Raw genomic sequence first — 21,666 nt, forward strand, 5'->3', positions numbered from 1 at the left:
CGATATAAAAACTGCAGTAAATTCACTTCTACAACTGCTACTATTTTACGATTAAAAGAATCGATCAATGATTAAGAATTATAGCGATGCCCCAAGGCGCACTGTCCCTCTCCCGCCTTTTGGAGCGCTGGGTCTCGTGCACGCAGGGCTCCACACACTGCCGCCAGAGTACATGGATCTCGTGGCAGCGCGCGATGGCGCAACGTCTCGTGGCGTTGTACTCCGCCAGAGAGTACAGAGATGTCACGGCATGCGACGCCGCCAGGGGCTGGACCAGAAAGGTTGGTGTGTCGTATCTGGCCCGTGGGCCGGATGTTTGATACCCCTGGTCTAACGTTTACTGCTGGCTTCTTGTTTTCAGATGGGAAATGGAACATTCTGAATATCCCCAGCTCACTGCATCTGTTTGGTTGAAAGCTCTGTTTGCGTCAGTCTACTGGGCCCCTCGTGAGCGCTATATTATCAGTGTGGTCGTCTGCTGCTTGAGCTGAGGAAGGAGATGTCTGAGGCTGAAAGATTGGGTAGGGGTTTGCTTGCCATGAATAATATAAGGGGAAGCTGTTCTTTTCCATAGGATGATCAGTTTGGTGTCGGTTCAGTTACAGCTGGTCTAACTCCTTTCCGTGGCCAGCTTTAGCCTCTCCTGCAATGGGGAGGGCAGGAGCCCAGGCCAATAATTTGGTGGTCAAGTGTTTGTTTCAAATAGTGCATTTCCTTGAGAATAAAAAAGAAATCTGTCTCAGCTGGCCCTGGGGGAGGGGAAGCAGGGGGGACAAGGGGCATTATTTCCCTCATAACGCTGCTTTGCATCAGGTCACTGTTCGATTAAACTCTGTTTTCAATAGGGATAACCCTGTGCCTGAAGCTTTGTGTAGGGTTTTCCTTGGGTTTTGTCTCGAAGGCGAGGGTTGTGTTTTTGTTGGGGTGATTGCTGTGTGAGGGTCTGGTGGGGCCTGCAGATCAAAATGGGGAGGACACAATAGAAGGTCCCAAACTAACCTCAATTCCCTGTTCCATTCCCAGAGAGAGACGGTGGGTGTTAGTGTGACAATACCCTGAATGAACTTTATTGAATTAAATTAAACCTTACTGAATCAGGGTTAATAGCTTTGGGCTATATTGTATTAGAAGTGCAAATGTTGGTCTGATTGTGAGATTGTATGGGACTTCTTTAGAAGGGAGACAAGATAAATGCAGTCACAGGAAGGTATTAGGAGGTTCAGAAGTCTTTTTAGAACAATAAGTGTGAATGGATATCATGGGAAATCCCTTGGGGTGAGGGAAATGCAAATTCTCCCCTCCATGGCCAACCTTTCGAAGATAAGATCTGTGGGGAGAGATCCATTGTGTACTAATTAGCTGCTTCAGGGGTCTTTGATGTGGAGTTTCCAGAACTGTATAAAGGGCAAACCGAACCTGTTGTGAGTGTGCTTGTTCTGAGCTGAAGCTGGGATGAACTGGTAACCACAAAAATTCCCCTGTGGTGGGATTTAAAGGGGGGCTGCTCCTGCCAGAATCCATGGTAGGATTGCAGGGTTCCTGGTAAGTTTATTAGCATGTGTGTAGGTTCTTCCATTGTTTTTATTGTTTCTCTCTAGTGCTTTTTACCTTGAGAAAATAGTAGGCTTGCACAGAAGGGTCTGTGTGGTACTTGTAACTGTACCAATTACACTGTTACCCACCTCTGGAGAGCAGGCGGATCTGTTTAGACAGACCGTCTTCGATGGGGATAACACAATGAAGGCAGGGAATTGTGCAGCCTGGAATACCCCAGTCAGAAGGGAGAGAGTCATAGATTTCCACCTAGGAGAGGCAACAGCTGGGGTGCTGGAAGCCAAGAGTGGGTGCCCTGCTGGGACACAGCAGGGAACTACAGGTGCAGAGATGCTGAACTGACAAAGGAGCATTGTTGTTCAAACATGCATTCTGCCAGCCAGTGTCAGTTCAGTGAGTCCCAGCAGCTTCTGCAGAGTTACTCAGCAGAGGGCACCCCAGGCACAGTCTCTAGCCTGTCACTTGTGCAATTTCATCACTCTGTTTACAGCCTGGCCAGAATTCTCAAATTGGTCTGAGAATTTCCTGCAGAAACTTGTGACGACTTTCCCTACCTGAACCACTGGCAAGTGTCTGACGTTCCTGCTGTTGCTTGGCTGCGTGTGTGGTTTGGCTTGCTCTGGTAGTTGGCTAGCTGGTGGGAGAGAAGCAGTGTGATCTCAAACCTGGGCTCCTGCCCTCCAGGTGCACAGCAGGATGAATGGATGCAAAGGACCACACCCATTTGGATTACAGGGAACATGGCTAGAGTGAAGCACATCTGTGCTGATGTGCTGGATCAGGAGGTGATCCTGGGACCAGTGTGTGACAGAAACGGAAAGTTCATACTTCCGGGCATGAGAGAATCCCCGTGGGGGCGTCTCCATCAGGAAATGCCGGGACACGGGCTGCTGCTGTTCCCAGAGAGCCGAAGCGCAAAGGTGGCACCTCAGCACGTGAGACTCTGCCCTGTCGCTTAGTGACGCCTGCTGCCGTAGGGGAGTGCGGAGGAAGACTGTGCCGGTGATCAGCCGTGGTCCAGTGCTCACAGGCGAGGCAGGACTCTGGAGAACCACTGCAGAGCATGTTCCTGGCGGTGAGTGTGCTGCTGTCCTGAGACACGCAGCCAGGGCTGGCGTCCTACCCCTGCAGCAGGCACAGCATTTCCCTTGGGCTCCTTGCCTGCCACGCACTCTTGTTTGGCTCCTATTGCTACCTGAGAACCCCGGTGGCAGCGCTCCCGAGGGGAAGCAGAAGACAAGGAGTGGGTAATTAAGGCTAATTGGTCAGGCTGGGCACGCTGATTACCGTAATTATTCCAGCCCTGTTCCTGGCCCTGACGGGGTAGGGAAATCTAGCAGAGGTGCTCTCACGTGTGGGAGGGGGAGGCAGTGGAGGTGGCTGCAGTTGAGCTGGGGAAGAGGCAGCAGGCCCTGTGTGATTTCTGAGGGGACAGTCTCCCCATGTGGCCCTCACTGCAATCCTTGAGTGTCACAGCAGCAGAGCCATGGATACTGGCGCGAGGAAAAGCCCCGCACTTCACGCCACGTGCAGTTGAAAGCAGCAGCCTGAGCCCAAGAGACCCTGGGTAACACATAACAGCATCACCAGCCGAGTGAGGATGGGGCTGAGCACAGAGCTGGGTCACAAGTTCTAGTCCTGGTTCTGCCTGGACTCGCGGTGACCCTCCCTGTGATGGAGGACTGCAGCCCTGCCCGCTGTGGGCTTGCGAGCCATACGGAGAGTTCAAGTGCTTACTGCATTTTAAAATCAGATGTCAAGAGCCGAGGCACCAGAATCTCCTCTGCGGCTCGCCTGCACAGCGCTGCGCGTCCCGCGGCCCGCCTGCACAGCGCTGCGTCTGAGTCCCTCTCACAAGGGCCGGCAGCAACTATTGTGCCAAGGCAGCTGAAAGAGTCTGGGTCCAAATTCACACAGGCCAGGAGTGCTAGGGACAGCTGCTCCTACGGGATGGCTCAAGTTACTGTGAGTGCATGGTCCTTCAGCTGAGTGGCAGGTGTGGAGGACTCCCCAGTCCTGTGGGTGCTCTGCGAAGGGATTCCCGATTCGTGAGCTGCTGTGTGGGACTGGCCTGTCTATACCTGAGAGGTGCAGCTGGGCAAGAAGATGATCGCTTAGTATGGGCCAAGTGAGGCCATACTAACCGGGGCGGGGGAGGGGAGGGGCTGGCCAGCTGCGGGGCAGGTTACTTTGCCTTGGCTCCGAGTGTGAGGGGCTGGGAGCCGGGCTGGCTGCCCAGCCTAGTCTCTTTGCCCCATCTGGAAAAGTCCCGCATTTGGCACAGCTGTGTTCTTCGTAGCCCCGGCTGGTTCCCTCTGGTGCTGCGCAGGGGGTGGAATATGAGACTGGAGGAAGTGCTGGGGGCTGTACGAGTAGGTCACAGACTGGCCACTCTTCCTGCGATCCAGTGCCCTGCTGGCTGGCGGTGGCAGGGGGTCCTGTGATGCCCATTGCTCTGCTCCTAATGCACAAGCTGCTGGTCAGGGACCTGCCAAGTGCACCTGGAACCTGCCCTGCCTCCCTTGCGCTCCCTGGTGTCCGCTGGGCCTCTGGGGTAGGGGGAGATGGAGCTCGCTTACTGGCTCTGCTGCCTGCTCCCAGAGACGGAATCTGCCCTGGTCCTTCCCCACCTGCCGCCCCGCAGGAGGGGTTTTGCTGTCACGCAGGTTGACGCGTGGGCCGTGTCTACGGTCGGAAAACCCCCTTCCTTGTTAGCGCAGCCCAGCGCTGCGCCTGCCTCCTCCCGGGACCCTGCATCCCTCGGCGCGGCAGGGAACAAACACCTCTCATGGCTAGTGCTTTGAGCCGCTCTTCATGGGCGGGGGGGTGCGGCCGCTGGCAGCTGGCAGCGCGAAGCACCTGTGCTGCATTGCACGCTCCACGGGCAGCAGTCATGGCCAGCTACAAGACCGGGGGGGGAGGTTGGCGGGGGGGGGGGGGGGGCGCTCTGCGACGGTGGGGCCTGCTTCCCTTCCTCCGTCCGTTCACGCATCCGGGCAGAGCTCCTCTGGGCAGCATCCGCGGCTCCCTTGACACCTGCCGGGGGCAGTGGGCCCTGAGCGGGGTTCTCTGCTCCGTGTCCCCTTCTGGGTCCCTTCGTTAAACCTGTGACCCCCACGCCCCTGCCTGGGTTTTTCATTCGTTGTCCCCCGTAATCAGGTGTATCCCGGGCTCAGTGACTCCTCCCCTTAGGCTGGGGGAGGGGCCTGTAGCAGTGGGCGGCGCAGTTACAAATAGGACAGGCACCCCACCCAGCTCCAGCTGCTGGCTCCCTGCAGGGCGATCACGGCTGTGGAGAGCAGACGGGCAGGGTAAGTTAAGGCAGGGGCTGTCTTTGCTTTTCCCTGGGCTGGGGGCAAGCCCCTTCCTTGGCCGGTGGCGTGGCATTGCTCAGAATGGGATCTGCACGGAGCTGGGTCTGGCGGAGATGCAGGCGCGTTGTTCAGACGCAGCTGGTCTTTCTGTAAGAGCCGATGGGGAAGCAGGGACCGAAGCTTTCGAGCCCGACCGACCTTGGCCCCGGAGCCTTGCTGTGCAGCCCCCGAGTGCCCGTGGCTTTCCTGTCCCCACGACTGCGACCGACCGTGCTCCGAAACTAGCTCGGCTCAGCACCAGTCCGGAGCAGAGAGGGGCCAAGCTGATTTCTAGCCTGCTCCGTTCCTGCAGCCAGGTTGATCAGGTAGCCCCGTGCTCTCTCCAGCCCTGCCCTGCCCTGCCCTGGTGCAAGAGCCACTGGGGTTCTGCTTTGTTTGGAAGGCTGGGGCAGAGTAGGAAGGGGGACCTGACCCTTTGCTGTCTTCATCTCACGCAGAATGGACAGCGCCTGCACGCAGGGCTAGCTGGATTGGCAGCCTCTGGCCACCATGTGCTGTTCTGCTCAGAATGGATGAGCCAGGCCCTTAATCATGAGTTCTTTAAAAAGTGGGTTCTTGGTATTTCTGTCCTGTCTTTGTAGGATCCTGTAGGATTCGCATCTTCAGCTGCTTTCACGAGCGGGAGGGCTAGAAATTTACTTCAGATGAAAGCTGAGAGTCTCCCGTAGTCACTGGACTCCCGGAGCTGGGGGTTTATGAGAAATGTCAAATAGAGCAAGAATCCTGATAAGACCATAACAGCTGGCAACAGCGAGGTGGCAATAGGCTTCCCTGGTCTGCTAGAAGCTGTGGCTGACCCCTCCTGCTGGGAGCGGGGGTGGGGGGGAAGATAGCTTCTGTTGATGCATGTTGATGAGAAAGGGAATGCAGAAGGGACATGGCCCATGTGTGGGGTTGGTCCAATTATTCCAGTCTTGGCAGCAGAGTGCAGCTCTGTCCAACCCAAAGTGTCTCCATCTCCCAGCAGCGAAGGCTGTTTAGCTAGGCGTGTGCCTGTTTGTTCCACATCAATTATGCACCAGAGCTAATAGGCCCATGTGTTGCTCTTTGCCATATCCCCAGGGCGGTGCGTGGATCTGTTTTGGAAATGGCTTTTTTTCCCTTGTCCATTCAAGTGAAAAGGCCCCTGTGCTGGGGACCAGCAAAAGGCCTATGTGCCCCTGACCTCCCATCTGTGCCCACCCTCTGCACAGGGCAAGGGGGAAAGTCAGCCAGTGAGCGAGTGCTGAACAAACCCAGCGGCTGGGTTCTCTGGGGCCCGGCTAACAGACACCTTGTGAATTCTGCACTGTCGTCATCTCTGGGTGGGGCTCTCAGCGAGAAAACAATATGGGAAGGCCCCTGCCTGTGCTGCTAGTACTGTCAGTCTAACACAGCCCCTTCCCCCAGCGGGTCTGGCTCAGCTTTCGGTGGGATCCCCTCTGAGCTGGGCTGAGCTCAGCACTGCAGAGTGGGAGTATGGTCATTTGGCATTTCCTGCCGTGCTGCCCTGGGTGAGGGCACGGGTCCAGAGCAAGGGAGGAACCTGGCCTGTGCCTCCCCCACTCACTTGATCTGCAAGATCAGAGAGACGAAGGTTGCACTTTGCTGTGAGAGCAGGAGAAAACTGAACCCCAGGGCGATGGGAGAGACCAGGCCAAGGGAGGGAAAGGTCTGGCGGACCCAGAGCTCCAGGTATTCTGGGATTTCACACCCCACCTGGAGGGTGTGAGGGAAGAGGAGGTGTAAATCAGCTGGCGTTGGTATAGTATGGATCATATCTGCAGCCGAGCAGCTAGGCCTTATCTGCATGTGTAGGGGAAACCGCCGAGGACCCTCCTTGTGTGGCTGGAATGGAATTGCACCCAGGCCGGATCTGGCCCAGTTTGTTCAAAGCTCCCATAAAACTTGCAAGCACTGGGGTGCAGCAGGGAGCAGCACGGGGGCCTCGGCAGGTTTCACTGAGCTGATGTCCTGCGGGCTGGCAGAAGGGCCGTCTTTTGGCTGAGAAGTGAACTGAGTCCCAGGCCCCTTGTGGCCTGCAGAGAACCTCTGGCTCTTGCTTTGATAGTGGGCTGATCGTTTGTTGATGTCCTAAAGCTGGGATCCAAGGGTCCGTTACAGGCAACTTTAAATGAAGTTTGCAGCTGGGTGAAAGATGAAGCTGTGCTGTGATCTGCCCTGTCCTGGCTCTGAAGCTGGGGCACGTGAGTCCCAGGGTCCTGGCAGACTCCAGGCTGGTAATGACATTCCATTCACTGCAGTCCCCTCTCCTGCAGTCTCACGTGGTCTTCACCCGCTGCCCTGGACTCTTGTGTTGCTATTTGCTGTGAAATTTATCTCAGCGGTGGCTGCTCTTCAGAGATGGGTGAAATGATTCCGAGAGCGAGCTCTGCCCGGCTCGGGGTTCTTCTGCATAAAGGGCCCTGGGTAAATGGGAGATCACTCCTCTCCTGCGCCTGCTGTAGAACGACGGCTCCAGCCCTGCCATTGGAAAAGTGGGATGGGTGCAACTGCTCCCTAATGCCGGGTTCAGAGGGGCTGAGCCTGTGTAAGGAGCGCAGGATCAGCGCTCGGGTTTGCCCAACCCTTCCTTTCGTGGGTGGGACCCATCAGCACTTCACTGGGTCCTGGCAGAGGGGCCCTTTCCCAGCTGGTCACATCTTTATTTCTGCCATAAGAAGAGAAATTCTGCTCACTATCAATCAGCACCCGCACCCTGCCGGCATTTTGCAGAGCTGCAAACAGACCCAGTGCGTGGAATTACCCTCGAGACTCGGGCAAACACAACGTCACTATGTCAACGGAGCTGCAGGCTCCCATGTGTGGTTACTTAGGAGAATCTGAGCCCTAGAGAGAGCTGCTGGCTGGTTGCTATGGCAGCCGTGATGAGTTTGGGGAACCTGAGGGGAAACAAAATGATGGTTGTGCCAGGTTTGAATCCAGTCTGAGCCTGCAACCTTCCCCATGCGGCTTCTGCTGAGCCCTCCTCGTGCTCAGCTGGGCCATCTCTGCCGTCAACACATTCCTAAATGTCCAGCAGAGGAAAGAATCTGAATTAGGAGACTCCGGGTCCATCTAGCCCAACCCTGCTATTCCTCTAGGTAGAGCAGGCAGCCTCGCAGGATAGAGGCAGAGCAAGGCTTCGTAGCTGGAGGACCGTGTCTGCTGACGTTCATGTGGGTGAAAGGGCTGGGTCCTGAGCCCAGACACCGAGGAGCCCCACTGGCCGCAGCAGAAGAGAACTCCGCATGGGCTGCCTCAGGGCGAGTTCCTGTGCCATGCTGCTGGAGCGCGTCAGGCCTGCCCTGGAGCAGCACCCAGGAGTATCCATTTCTGGAGGCAAAACTCGTGTCCCCTGCACAGCCCCCAATGGGAGCAAATGCCCCAGGCTGGAGTGGGTTTGCTTTCCCTGCTGAGCTGGCTGCGCACCCCAAGCAGAGAGCCCCTGTGATTCCAATCACAAATATCCCAGGATCTTTGTCGGGATAAGGCAACAAGCCACGTGTATTGTGAGTACAGGAATTTAGTAAATAGCATCAACGGTGTAACAACGTCAGCATTGTGCTTTACTCGTGAAATAGTATCAATGATGGAAGTACCAGGAGAACAGTATCAACGCTGGATCAATACTACAGTTACAGAGATTCTCGTTAATAAAATACACTTCACTGACACGTTTCAATTGGTGCTTTCACTCACACTCACACACACGGACAGGCACACACAGACAGGGAGACAGACAAACACACACAGGGATCTCAGATGTTATAGTTACCAGCCTCTTGGTGCTGGTGGTGGTCACTGGCCAGGTGACTGCAGCACGGGGGTGAGGAGCAAGGCTCTGCCGATGGCACCGGTTCTCCTGGCTGGTTGGTGATGTAGACCCGAACCTCCAGCCTTCATCTTTCTGTCCCATTTTATAGGGAAAAGACCCCATGTCAGTCTGTGGGGTTTTGCTCTGTCCTGCTGCATCTGCATTTGGTGTGATCCTTAATCACCCACATTGTTGCAAGCCTGATCAGATTTTGTCCTTTGAAGTGGGCTGGCTCCAAAGTTATCAGGGTGGGCTCCTCTGCGGCCAGGTGACTGGTAAACGTTATCTTCGCTCCTTTCTTTCTCCCTCAAAGGTTTGAGATGAGGCTGGTGTTTTCTTCATCTGTTTCGACATCCCTTACTCAGACCAATTGTTCAATCACTCTCCTTGTCTACACCCACCTCAGTTGCTCAGCCATTCACACTCCAATCACTCAGTGCCCACTCCTAGCTGAAGAATTGACGTAATTTTTAAAGCAAACATGATTTCATTGTTGCCCGTGTCTCTCACAATGAGGTCGGTGTATTACATTGCACAGGGTGGCTTTTTATACTTACAGTGGGGTTTGTACGAATATATTGAGTGGGTAAAATGAACAGGTGAAATGGGCAGTGGAGGGTTTTACAAAGAGAATGATACAAGCACAGCCAGACGTGGATTATTCTGCCATCAACGGATGTTTTAGAAAGGCTGAAGTGAACATTTCAAAGGGTAGAACAATGCGAGTCAGGTGAGGTTGTAACTTTTGATTAAAGTTATGATGTGTCAGGCTGACGAGCCTCGTGGTAGGAAGGGGGGGGGTGTTTGTGGCTCTGTGCTTTCATGTATTTCAGGATTGGGCCAACACCACCACCACCCCCGCCATGCCTGGCAGGGCTAATGCTGGTGTCAGTTCTGCGGCGGAGCGACGTGCAGTGCAGGTGGTGGCTGTGGCCTGGCAGCGGGTGAGGGAGGGCCTGGCCTGGCTGGAAACGCCTCGCTCTGCTAGCAGCTCTGCACATGTCTGGTGACTGAGGAAAGGGCAGAACTCTCTGGCAGGGTGAGGGACGGGGGAGCTCTGGGGTCTGAGGTACTGAAAACCGGCCGGGTTGAAAAAGGTACCTTGGGTACCAGCGACGGTGGAGTGAGGAGTGGTGAAAGCTGTTGCAGGCCTTGTGGGTCTCGTGGTGGATTCTGATTCCTATCTACTGACGTCTGAGCTGTGCTTGTGAAAAGTGAGCAGTGGGTTCTGCCATTCTAGGAGTGTGAACTCTTGAGGCCTGGCCTACACTTAGCTACGGCACGTGGGGGTGTGATTTTCACGCCCCATGAGGCGCAGCTATGCAGACCTGATCCCCAGTGCAGACGCACCCAGAGCCATGGAAGAATGCACGGCAGCAGGCTCTGGAAACCCCTTCCATTGGTGAAAGCAGCCCCTGGCAGTGCTGAGCGGCTGCCGTGTAGATGGGGCCTGAGTTAACATGGTTAGCTCTGCGAGTCGGGCGGCTTTGCTGTTGTTCCCTGGGGTGACTGAGACCCTTGTGAGTGTTGGGGGTGGGTCTGACCGATCTCTGATGGACACCCTGCCCCGCTCTGGTAGTCCGCTGGCCCGATGCGCTCTGCAAGTGTTGCTAGTGCCTCAGTGAATTGCCTGTCTGAGAGCCTGCAGTGCAGCCCCAGCACCATCCCCTGAATAGCTCCGTGTGTGACCCCAGGGCTGAGCTCGGGAGCCGTGCAGGCGGGTTGTGATCAGGGCGCAGCTGAGCCATCTCACGTAGCGGCTGCGGGGCAGGAGCAGTTCAGTGCTGACCCTGGGACACTGAATTGGAGGGGGGCACGGGGAGCACTTCCCTTTGGAGCCTGTCCGAGCCCAGGTGGGACGGTGCTGCAGGGCTTTCCCGCCCGCTCCCACTGGCTTCGCAGTGAGACTCACCCCCCTGCAGGCAGGTGGTGGCTGCTCTGCTCCCTGGACAGGAGGCCCTGCCCCGGCTCCCAGCTGCCAAAACCTGGCTGGGTCCCGGCACCGTGTGAGCCCCAGTGAGCTGCGCAGCCCCTGGCTAAAGCCGCCAGTCAGTGCCGCAGGCTGGAAAGCAGCAGCTGCAGGCCTGGTGGAAACAGGACGCTCTGTCTGAACGAAATCGGACGATGCCCCTTTGTCAGCATGCTGCAGCCATGCCCTGCTCAGTGTGGGACTGCAGGAGGGGAGGCTCTGGCTGCTGGGGCCCTAGCGCGCTGAGAGGAAGGTGCGACCAGTCGGATGGTCGGCCAAGTGCAATCACTAACTGCTGACACCGGCGCCTTGGAGTTCGGCAAAGTCGATTGCGATCATGAGGCTGCTAACCTGGAGCAAGGCCTCCGCGCGCGCTAGCTGCCGACGTCACGGTGCTGTCGGACACACCGGTCGCGGGGGGGAGGCGTCGGCCGGTGCAAGGACTAGCACTGTGACGTGGAAGGAGAGCGTGGATTCGGTCACGCGATGCTCTGGAAAGGGGTGACCACAACAAACGCTGCCCTGGACTGTGGAGATAGGGAGGCCCCTGAGGAGAGCTGACCACAGACAACTGCGGGGCCAAACCTATGCTTTACTGGCCCAAATTCCTTCCTGTTCTAGACACACGACTCAGGGAATTTCCATGGGTCCGACATTTAACGAGGTTCTGAATTGCTCTTAATTGTCCTCTCAGGACAGTATAAACCCAAATGCCCCTGGCCTTGCCGCCCTTGGCTTGCAGGGAGCTGAGCCGGGCCGGTACGGAGCAGTGTGCCTCTCCTGCATGGTCTACGTGCGCAGCGGGGCGCCATAGGTGAGACGTGCCTCCTACTCTCCTTCCCCACAGGGTTCTGTTGCTGTGAGCCCCTCCCCGGCCCTGGCTGAAGATGGCAGGCTGGGCACGTCGTGTTGGACCACTCCGAGGTAAGTGACAGTCTCAGCCTTGTCAAACCAACCCCGCCAAATGACAGACCGCTCCTCCCCCTCGGGCTGGCTGGGACACTCAGGAGCCGGTGCTGGGAGCTACCAATGAACTCAAACCAGTCTCCTGCCCAGGACGTGTGCCACGCAGCGCAAACGGGGGGAAGAAGTCGGTGCCGAAGATGAGTTGCCTAGGCCAAGGGGAGTCCCTGGGGGAGGGATGAAGCTCTGTCTGCTGAAAACACAGGGCTTACCTGCCACTGAGCTGGCTTAGCAGTGTCCCAGAGCAGGGGCCGCTGAGAGCGGTCAGGGGCCCATGTATTGTGCATAGGCCTCTGGCCATGTGGTTTCAGCTATGCCTCGGCCCGCTATTCCTGCACCCAGTTACAGCGTCTGCCCGCACCGCTGCCACGTGAGCTCTCCAGTGAGGGGGCCGTGCTGACGTGCACTCTGTCGATGTGCCTCCCACACTTAACGGGCTGTGACTGCCAGGGATCCCGGGAAACAGCTGGCAGCTGCCCCGCTGCTGTGGAAGAGGCTCCCCCTCCGCCTGCCCTGTTAACGCAGCAGAGCGGCAGGTGGTGATCCGCTCTCCTGGCAGTGCCCAGGCTGGTGAGAGCTGCTTCCTCTGGCCTCTCACAGGGCTCACAAATAACATCCTCTCCCAGCTCACCTGGGCGTTGCCTTTCCAGTCCTAGATCATGCCTGCGTCCTATGGCATGAAGAATGGGGGTACTCGCTCCCCTGGCCTGCCCAGGCAGTGGCCCAACCCATGCACAGGGCCCTCCTCCTGGGATCTGCTGGCCATGGGGCCAGGGCTGCATCCTGCTCAGTTACCAGAAGCAGACGCTGCTGCCATGGTGACGTTCCCTGTAAACGTGTGATGCCTACAGCTCACCCCGCCCCGTGAGCAGGTGAATGTGGCATTGCCGTTCTGTGTCCACGACGGGCTCCACGGGGCACCTGTCCAGGCTTGGGGGTACACTGGAGGTGTCGGGCCCAGACTTGGGGGGCCCTTCACGCTGCCTGTTCAGTGATAACTCAGTCTGCTTATTGGAGCAAAGCCAGTGAGGTGGGAAGCGAGCAGGCCAAGGACAGTCAGGTCTCAGAGGTTTGGGCCAGAGGAGGGAACATGGCTCTCGAGCTGAAGCTGCTGTTACCAAGGCCTGGTCAGGCTCTTGCTGCATTTCCTGCTCACACCTGGTGCCTGTTGACGTACCAGGGCGCACCCTCCCCATCCCACCCACAGGGCTGTGCAAAGCTCTCCGTGGGAGGGAGGCGACTGCCATGCTCCCAGAGTCTCCGTGCGGCTGGGACTGGAACATGGACACTTCCCTAACGCAGCGTAACTCCGGCAGCGCGTTACATGCTCCGCGCTGTGCAATCTCCTCTCTCTCTCTTCCAGACTTCCGCCTGCTCTGCATTTTGACTCTGCAGTTTAGCTTCTGGATTCCTCTTGCACTAGCAGGTGAGGTGCAGATTGGCCAGTGGGGAAAACTCTTGGCTCCTGTGGGGGAAACGGCTTTAGAGGTGGCAACAGCAACACGCTTTGTTTGGACACTTGTCCCTGCCCCGCCAGTTGTGTATGGTGGGGGCACAAGGGAAATCACACACAAGACAAACCTTAGCGCTCCTCAGGTGTCTGACGCCTGCTCCTAGCTCTGCGTCCCATGGACCTTTGCTGCAGCTGCTAGAGGCCCAGCAGCCCACGGCTGAACCTGCCTCCCCAGCTACCAGCCTTTCCCGCCTGACGCAGATTTAATTCTAGGATCGACTTCTCTTTAGGCAAAGCGCCCTTGGGAGCAGGGTTGTGGTGCCAGCTCACCCCTTCGGGGGAGGTCCCAGCTGGGAGGGAGATGCTATACAAACAGCCCTGGGTTTATCGCCAGTGCCCGTACTCAGGCCGTGTAGTATCGTCCATACTTCCTCTCTGGCTCCCCAGACGCTCACATTGAGAGTATTCTTTGAAAGGTATTCTTGCTTTCTTTCAGCCCCTTCCCCTCCGGTACCATCCAGATCCCACTCACGACTTCCCTGCCAATTTCTGTAAAGCCCATTGGGCAGCATGTTACGCCAGGGGAGGGCTGCAGCTTCTCTGGACACCTAGTTCTCAACTTGTTATGAGCACAAGACACGTTTCCCTTCTGAAACCTTATATCTTCCAGAGCCTACCCCCACTTCTGACACAACTTTGGACCCCAACAGCCATGGTCCAGAGCCTACCCACCTTTCCAGCATACCTTCAGTCTCCAGCCACTCTGCGAATTGGGCAGAAGACACACCTGTAAGGATACTGCCATTGGTCAAACACTGTCCGGGGTTTACAAGTAACAAGTTTCTGCCGCCTAAGTAGCATTTCTCTGAGGGGCCCCGGGAGGCAGGAGGGGTGTGTGAGCTGAGAAAACAGCAGAGTTCCTTTGCAGCTCTGCTGGGAAGGCTGGGGCTCACCGTGGCAGTGGCTGTTAAGACGGCAACCCTAGCTGACAACTAAGGCTTCCCCCAAAGCTGGATTTCCTGGGGCTGCATGAATCCACAGGAGCAGAGGGAGTGATCTGCAAGGCAGCAGCAGTCACAGCAGAGGGGAGTGCTGCTGGGTGCACTGCCAGCTCGTGGCTGGCGTGGGCGGGTCTGTGGTGAGACAGGCGCACTTTGCCAGCGTGTGCTCTTTCCACAGCTCACCTGCCAGAGTTTTCAATGCTCTGGAGAAAGATGCTACCAGGATGACGCTTATGACAACGATACGGTGACCTGCCACCACGAGTCGCACTGTGAGGTAGGGGACTTCCTGTAGCTGCTCTCATGGGGGCACCGTGCCTAAACAGACCACGAGCGTTCCAGGCCCTGGACTGTGGTGGTGTGTGCTGGGGACGGGGGAGGAGAATGCAGTGTGTGTCTCAATAGTTCCCTCCTTCTCCCGCCCATTGCCTGGGAGCCACTGTGGCTTATTAACCCTGTGCTGTGTGCCTAGCTCCTATGCGAGTTCTGCCTCTCACGGGGCACAGGCTGGCACTGATTCTTGCTCTTAGCGGTTTTTATCACACTCTCCCTTAACCCTTGTTTGTAGTTTGTCCTCCTCCCCCCCCTCCTTCCCCTTTGACCCTGTCCCATCTCCTATGTTCTTCAACCCACCCTTTGCTTAGTGCTCGCAGGAGCCTGGGATCGCACTAGCTTGCCAGTATCTCCTTGCTGTCAGAGCAGTCTGCGGCTGTATCCCCTTCTGGGGTTGCACTTGGCACCAGAGTGCCCCGAGCACCCCCGGGGCTGGTTTCCAGGCTGACGGGCTGTTCTCAGTGGCCGGTGGGAGCGCAGGGAGGTGCCCACCCCGCGACATGAGCTCCCTGGCTCCCTTTAAGCCAGTCCAGGGTGTGTGGGCTGGGTGGCTGATGCAGCATGTGTCTAGCATGTGTCTAGCATGTGTCTAGCATGTGTCTCTGGCTCTTCCCTTGTTCCGGCAGCTCTATCGTCTCACCAGCACAAACTACACAGCAAAGTGCAGCAGCGCTTGTGGGAACGGGAGTGACCCTGAGATGTGTGTGACCAACGGCAGCGTGAGCATGAGCAACTGCACCATGGAGTGCTGCAACTCGTCCCTCTGCCTGCAACTCAATGCCACTGCCTACGGTAACCAGCTGGCCTGGGAACACCCCAGGCCGCTTGCCACGGGTCTGGGCTTCTCACTCGTAGCAAGAGACCTTGCTTCACTGCAGCAAATAGAAGGGACTGAGGTTGATTCTGCTGCATGTGGCTGCAGACTGACTTGTGTTGCCTCTCACATAGCGTCAGGCTGCCTTGCAGCTTGTATTTCTCTAAGGTGGAGGGAGCCAGGCTGCCTGGAATGATGAGAGTGGTTCTGGGGCTCCTGCCCCTGGAGTGAGGAGTGGGTCTCACTGGCTTCCCCTACCCTTTGGCTAATGCGTGGTGTAAGCACTGCCCTCCACCGGATTGCCAGGCCTGCTCTGATGTCAGTCAGGAGCTCTGTGCTGCTGACAACTAGGGGCGCTTCACCGGCGCGCTCGGGTTCTGTGCTAGTGGTGCAGCAGGATCGGAGGCTGTCCCAGCTGAAGTTCCTATGTGACAGCCGTCGCCACCCAACACCTTGTTTTGGAGGCAAGTCGTGGCAGCAGCAGCAGCCAGAAACTGCCACTTCCAAAGGGAAGCCTGGATAGCAGCCCTTCCAAGTGCAGATCCGCCCAGGCCATGGAGTCTGGGGCAGGAGCTGGCTCTGACACTTGCAGGGGTTGGCTTCCAGATGGTTCTGGTTCTGCCAGCACGGTGCCATAGGAAAGTATCTTGCAGGATAACTGGATCACTATCACTAGCAAAGCCCAGGCACCTGATTCCTGGGAATACTATAGCTTCGTGATGGTGCTTTCTTTGGAAAAACCATCTGGAAATGTCTCGGTGGGAAAGTCTGATACCCCCAGGCCCTTGGGTCTCGCAACCCCGATGGAAATGGGAATCGCTCCCTTCGTGGCTCAGCAGTGTGCGCTTGGGTTTTCTCTTACTGCTGCCTCCTCTGGCTGCATCTCAACTTCCCATTCTCCACCTTGAGAGCCTCTCTGTACCTTGATTCCCCTCAGTCCATCACACAGGGGTGAACTTCCTCTTCCGCTATCAGGATCTTGCAGCATGTCCTGCTTCTCCTGTCTAGCCAGACCAGCTAGTCGGGTGAATTCCAAGTCACCTCCCTAGGAGTGACTCTGCTGTGCTGGGTCCTGGGGAGCATGCAGGCCCATATTGGGACTTAGCTACCTATTCAGCTTCCCAGTAGGAATGTGACCGGCTCACTCAGTCATGCTCGAAATCATCCATCGTGGCTGACCACCCACTGCCATAATGACCAAATGATCCCTAACTAACCTGTGGAACTCACTGCCACAAGATGTCAGAGTCCAAAAGTTCCATTAGCTGGGGCAAAAATAGAAGGGATTGGGGCAGAGACCAATTCTTAACGGAGGAAGAAATGTCCCTGTAGGCTGGTTATATCACAAATGTCCATTGTGAGGGTTTCTTGAACTTGTCTCCAAAGCAGCTGACACTAGGTGTTGTCAGACCAGATACTGGGCTGGATGGACTCCTGGCCTGGCCTGGCCTGGCCTGGCAGTTCCTACGCACACATGAGCTCTGTTAGGAAGAGCAGGGCTTGGTGGGAAGTAACAGATATGATCCACTTTCTGGAATGAGGCTACTGAATAACCAGCTCCTGTGTTAAAGTGCACTAATGTAAATCCCATGTTCATATGACTAGTGGCTTCCACTGGAGCGTTTCAGTCTCTGGCCATGTTCTGGATTCTAGCCCCGTGTCTGACGGCTGCATGGGAACGCGAGTGGCCAGAGTCTCACCAGTCTCCTGTCGTGTCTGTTTCAGGTGACTGGCCGCACACTACCACCACTCCAGCTCCTACAACTACCACCACGACGGCTCCCCCCCGAAATGTAGGTATTGCCTTCCAGCAGGTCAGACAGGAGAGCAGTGTAGGCACACTGCCGGCTGGAATCCTGACCTGACTCGCATTGCCATGAACTGTTATATTGTAGTGTGCCACCCCAGAAGTGGCTGCCTTTCAGTGGTGAAATGTTCCCCTGTACCATGGATTCTCTGGGTTCAAAGGTCAATATGCAGCCTCTGTAAGAGGGAATAGATTCGTGTAGAGCCATGCAAGGAAACGGTCTGCAACAAGCCCAGCTAAATGTGCCTCTTCCGAGGCCGTTGAAAAAGCCAAGTTCCACTTGCTGCCAGTGCAGCTAGCATGGAATAGTAGTTGTGTGTTGTGCCCGACACATAGTGCTGTGGGGAATGGCAGGAGGTCATGGGGCACGGGGGGGAGATACTGAGGCTGCTATTGTGGGATCCTTCTCCGGGGCCAAAGCTCTTAAGCACCGCACGTGTGGGCGGGGTGGAACACACACACATCAATGGACTCTTATTCTGTAGGGAACTGTCATGCATCGGCCCTGGAGAGATGGACGAAATGGGTCCATCATACGACCCTTTCATCTCATTCCTGTGACTCTTGGAAGAGATTCCCAGATGGTGACGGGGAGTTTGCTTATCTCTGGGGCACTCTGCAAACCCTCTCCACGAGGCTGGCGGGAGGGGAGGGCATGGCATTTACCAGCGAGGGTGCCAGTTTAGTGAAGCTTTCTGCACAGTCGGGGGACTGAGGAGTGATCGTTTTGCGTTTGGAATGTCAGCGAGTTCTGTAAAACGTGGCGCCTGCGCCACGATGCCGCCAGCCCTGAAGGGGCCTTGCTGGAGCTGCCTGTACAGCGCCGTTCACTGTCCGGCAGTCACCGGGGCTGGCTGCTGATGCTGGAGATCCCTGGGACCTCTTGCTGTCCCTGTGTGACTTTTAGCTCCTCTCGCAGACTAGCTTACTACTGAGCCAAAGTGCCCCTCAGAAGGGAAAGTCTGACTGAGCCGTCAGGCCTTTGTCGGGCAGTTCTGCTCGCGAGCGATGGGTGTTCACAGTGCCTTTGCTGACTGTCTTGCAGGGGAAAGTGTGCACAACCTTCTCCTGCGTTGGAGCTGGATGCTTCAAAGGCCAGAAGTCTGTTGCTGAATGCATCGTTGGATACAATTTCTGTGAGGTACTGGACTTGTTTGTTAGTTCTCCATAGACCCGGGACTGTGCCTCTTAACTAGAGCTGTGCATGGAGCAGGACTGATGGATGGGCTCAAAGCAGATCCCAGCTCTGTCTGACGCAGAGCAGCAGTGCTGTCATTTCACAGCATTGCAGCACGGAGATGCTTGTGGATCTCCTGCCATCCTGGCAGCTCTGGAGTACTTCATCCACAGAGCACGTAAAGCAGAGTCATGAACAGCAAACTTCCCCAGGACAAACCTCTGGGGCAGGGAGTAGTTGAGTCTCTGTGGTTCTCTTTGGCCGTGGCCTCTTGGAGAGCCCACCAAGAGCCCCAGCTAGGGTAGAGATATGGACACTGAAGCCTGGTTGAAGCTGATTCTGTGCATCGCCTGCTGCTGAACAGGCGTGTGGCCCCAGGGTTTGAGTTGGTCCTATTAACATAGGAACATGAATGCAAGAACCCCAGAGGGCTGGGGGGGCTCATGCCCAAGACTGCTAATGTCTGTCTCCCTCCTCCAGATGCAGAAGACTGGCTCAAATTACATAGCTGGATGTAGCAAAACCTGCCAGACTGCCAGCTCGGCCTGTGCCGCAGAAAGCACAGCGTGTTCCCTGGAGTGCTGTCCAGCTACCCCTAACACGAGCTGCCTGCAACTGAACGGCGCTGGGCAGGTGGCTCTGGCCCCACTCTTGAAACTCCTGATCTGTGGCATGGGTCTTGTCGTGCATTACAGTCTCTCCTCTTTCCTTCAGGGTTAAGCAATGACCCCAGGGCTCTGTAGGCTGATTAGGTGCAGGGAGGATTCAGGGGCACACACTATATTGGCTAAAACTGGCACGAGAGCTAGGATTTCTGCACCTCTTCAGTTCACCTAAGGCTTGCTAGAAACCTCTGTCTGGTGAATGAAAGCCACAGGAAGGGAGGTAGCTGGAACCTGCAGGCCTTCTCCTCTCTGTGCAGGCATGGGAGTTCCCCTGGAAGTTAGTGGGGCTAACGTCTCTATGGATGGGTGTTTGTGAAATGCAGACCCAGGGAGTGCAGCTCATTGAACTGTTAGGGTATGTCTACCTGCAATAAAACCCCACTGCTGCACGGTCCAAAAGGCCAGGTTCCAGCCCAAGCCCCAATGTCTACATTGCAATTTTATAGCCTGAGTCAGTCGGCATGGGCCAGCTGCAGACGTCTTATTGCAGAGTAGACAGACCCTTGGCCTCTCTCACATGCAGTCTCCAATTTGATACGGAAAAAAGCAGCATCAGGGAGCCCTCCTGGGGAGTGTCTCCTGCGGGATTTGAGTGTTTCACCATAGGACCTGTCTGATGTCCTGTGCTCTGAGCTGGAGATGACATCCTAAGGCAGTAGTTCCCCAATTCCCCTAGCTCTATGATTCACCATCCATCCATAGGCCAGAGAGCACAAATCTGACCTTCATTTGGTCTGCGGTGACAGCCAAGAGCACTGCTGACAGTCACAGGCCCAGCTGATCTGAATGTTGGCTGATGTTAGTGTAGCTGATTCGTTAGGTTAGTTCTTATTAGTTGTGCTGAAGAGGAATAGGTTGCGTTTCCAATTTCCATAGACAACCTCTAAGCCTTCTTTTAACTTCCCCTTTCCCCAGGGATGAAAACTGTTAGTGTGTTTTTGGAATCTTATGTTTTTAATAAACCTTAAACCCTCACGATTGTGCCTCTCCCTGTGGCATCCAAAAGGGGACAGAGCAGAAGCACAGCATTAAGCAGGCTGCAAAGCTGCACTCTTCTCTGCCAAAAACCTGTAGGACTCTGTGACTTGCAAACAAAGTGAAGCTGCCAGCGGCTACTTCCATGTGACTTCACTGTGCTGCGATTTTGGATTCCTGGAATGAATGACATCCAGGGATAAGAATGAAGGGGTGAAGGAAGCCTGTGAAAATTCTGTCATAAATCCAGGCACAAGCAAAGTCCTCCTGGGGTAGTGACCCGCTTGCAGCATAGTTTTTCTGAGCACTCACCTCATTAACTAGCTTTATAATTACAGTGATGATAGAATGTCTGCTGCCTGGGTGGGCTGAATTAGGGACACCATGTTTCTTCCCTAGAATCTTAGCCAAGGAAATAGGGTTCCTCTAAAAGTGGCATGTCTTAGGTGCCTCTGTTTCCCAATCCAGGAGTCTTTAATAGCTAAAGTGTGACTAATAAAAACAGAGAAGGGGTCATAAGGGACGGTTCATTCTAGTCATGGTTTTAATCCAGGATTAGTCTGTGTCTCAAAGAATCTGCTGCAACCTATTGTTGACCCAAGTGACTGAATTATGTGTGCTGGAAACGTAAGGCAGAGATTGTTGGTGACTGTGCTGCTGCTAGTTGTGCTAACATGGGCTCTGCTGTGATTGTTGTACTCTGGTATTGTCCTATTTTCAGAATCTTTCCTTTGAAGAGATGTTATAAATAAATATATTTGTCAACCTCAGTGTTCAGTTATTGGAGGCTATCTTATGCGGTGGCTGAGGCCTGCTTCAGGGCTTGTCTGTGCTGGGGAGGCAGAGATACAAGGACCTGAGGCAGCTGTGGAGTGGGGAGGGTGTTGACAAGCCCTTGGGGGTGATGAAGGTTGTTTCACTGTCTCAAACTACTTGTACGTAAACCCTTAAATGGTATTGCAGCCTAAACTAGGAAGCGCCTGGCGGGGGAGCGGGCCCTTCTCCCCCACACCCTCCTCCAGCTGCAGTGGGGACTGCCTCATTATTTGAAAACAAACTCCTTGAAGTATTCAATGTGCCCCTTTCTCTTCGCAGGACTCCTTGTTCCTGTGCTTGAATCTGGGCTGTGACTCCTGCAGCCACGTCCACAGCCTATTTGTTCTGATGCGTTTTCAAACTTTTATTTGTCACAGACCTCAGACGCTAACTTACGACAACTCCATAAGCAGGGCGCTGCTTAATGCTAGAGTGGAAAAATTCAGACTGTGCTAACGGCCTTTGATAACGTTTGAGCCTATCATCGTTTGGGTGCAAACCTCAGCTGCTGGCAGGCACGTCTTGACGCTCATGTGTATCCATGAGCTGGCATAAATTACACACACACACACACACACACACACACACACACAGCTCCTGTGGTATTTTACAGATACTTACACGTTTGCAATCCCCAGGCTAAGCCTTGCTTGCAGCTTGTCTCCTCCCTTCCCTTTGTTGTGAGCTTTCGCTAAGGAGCTAGACTGTGGAGTGGCAGGTGTGCCTTTCTTCAGAGCCAGGAATGTTCCTGTTGTTCATTCATGGAACGAGTCATGGCTTTATCTTAAACCAGGGATATTTACACCGCAATGGTTCTCAAAACCTGGAAGAGAAGAAACATGAAATGAAGCCACATTCTCAGCTTCCTGGAAAATGAAAAAGCAGCTGCAGATTTTAAAAAAATGTACAGAAGCCTACTAGAAAAACAAGGTTTTTTCCTAATGTTCCTGACCTCTCTACTTCCACTCC

The 21,666-nt window shown here is 55.3% G+C and overlaps 1 protein-coding gene across 1 annotated transcript; it reads left to right on the forward strand.

Annotated features, from left to right (window-relative positions):
- Nucleotides 1–194: 194 nt before the first annotated feature.
- Nucleotides 195–20,651, forward strand: LOC137143786 (mucin-5AC-like). The gene is made up of 11 exons (XM_067533766.1): nucleotides 195–281; nucleotides 9,558–9,668; nucleotides 11,541–11,617; nucleotides 12,123–12,226; nucleotides 13,020–13,082; nucleotides 13,780–13,898; nucleotides 14,289–14,387; nucleotides 15,070–15,235; nucleotides 16,983–17,050; nucleotides 18,110–18,205; nucleotides 18,722–20,651. Exons 1-11 carry the CDS (start codon nucleotides 195–197, stop codon nucleotides 18,959–18,961), a joined length of 1,230 nt encoding a protein of 409 aa, XP_067389867.1. The 3' UTR covers nucleotides 18,962–20,651.
- The last annotated feature ends 1,015 nt before the right edge of the window (nucleotides 20,652–21,666 follow it).

Source organism: Emydura macquarii, unplaced genomic scaffold, assembly GCF_026122565.2.
Source record: "Emydura macquarii macquarii isolate MOO-44397 ecotype Brisbane River unplaced genomic scaffold, CSIRO-AGI_Emac_v2 contig_3348, whole genome shotgun sequence".
Lineage (NCBI taxonomy): Eukaryota > Metazoa > Chordata > Testudines > Chelidae > Emydura > Emydura macquarii.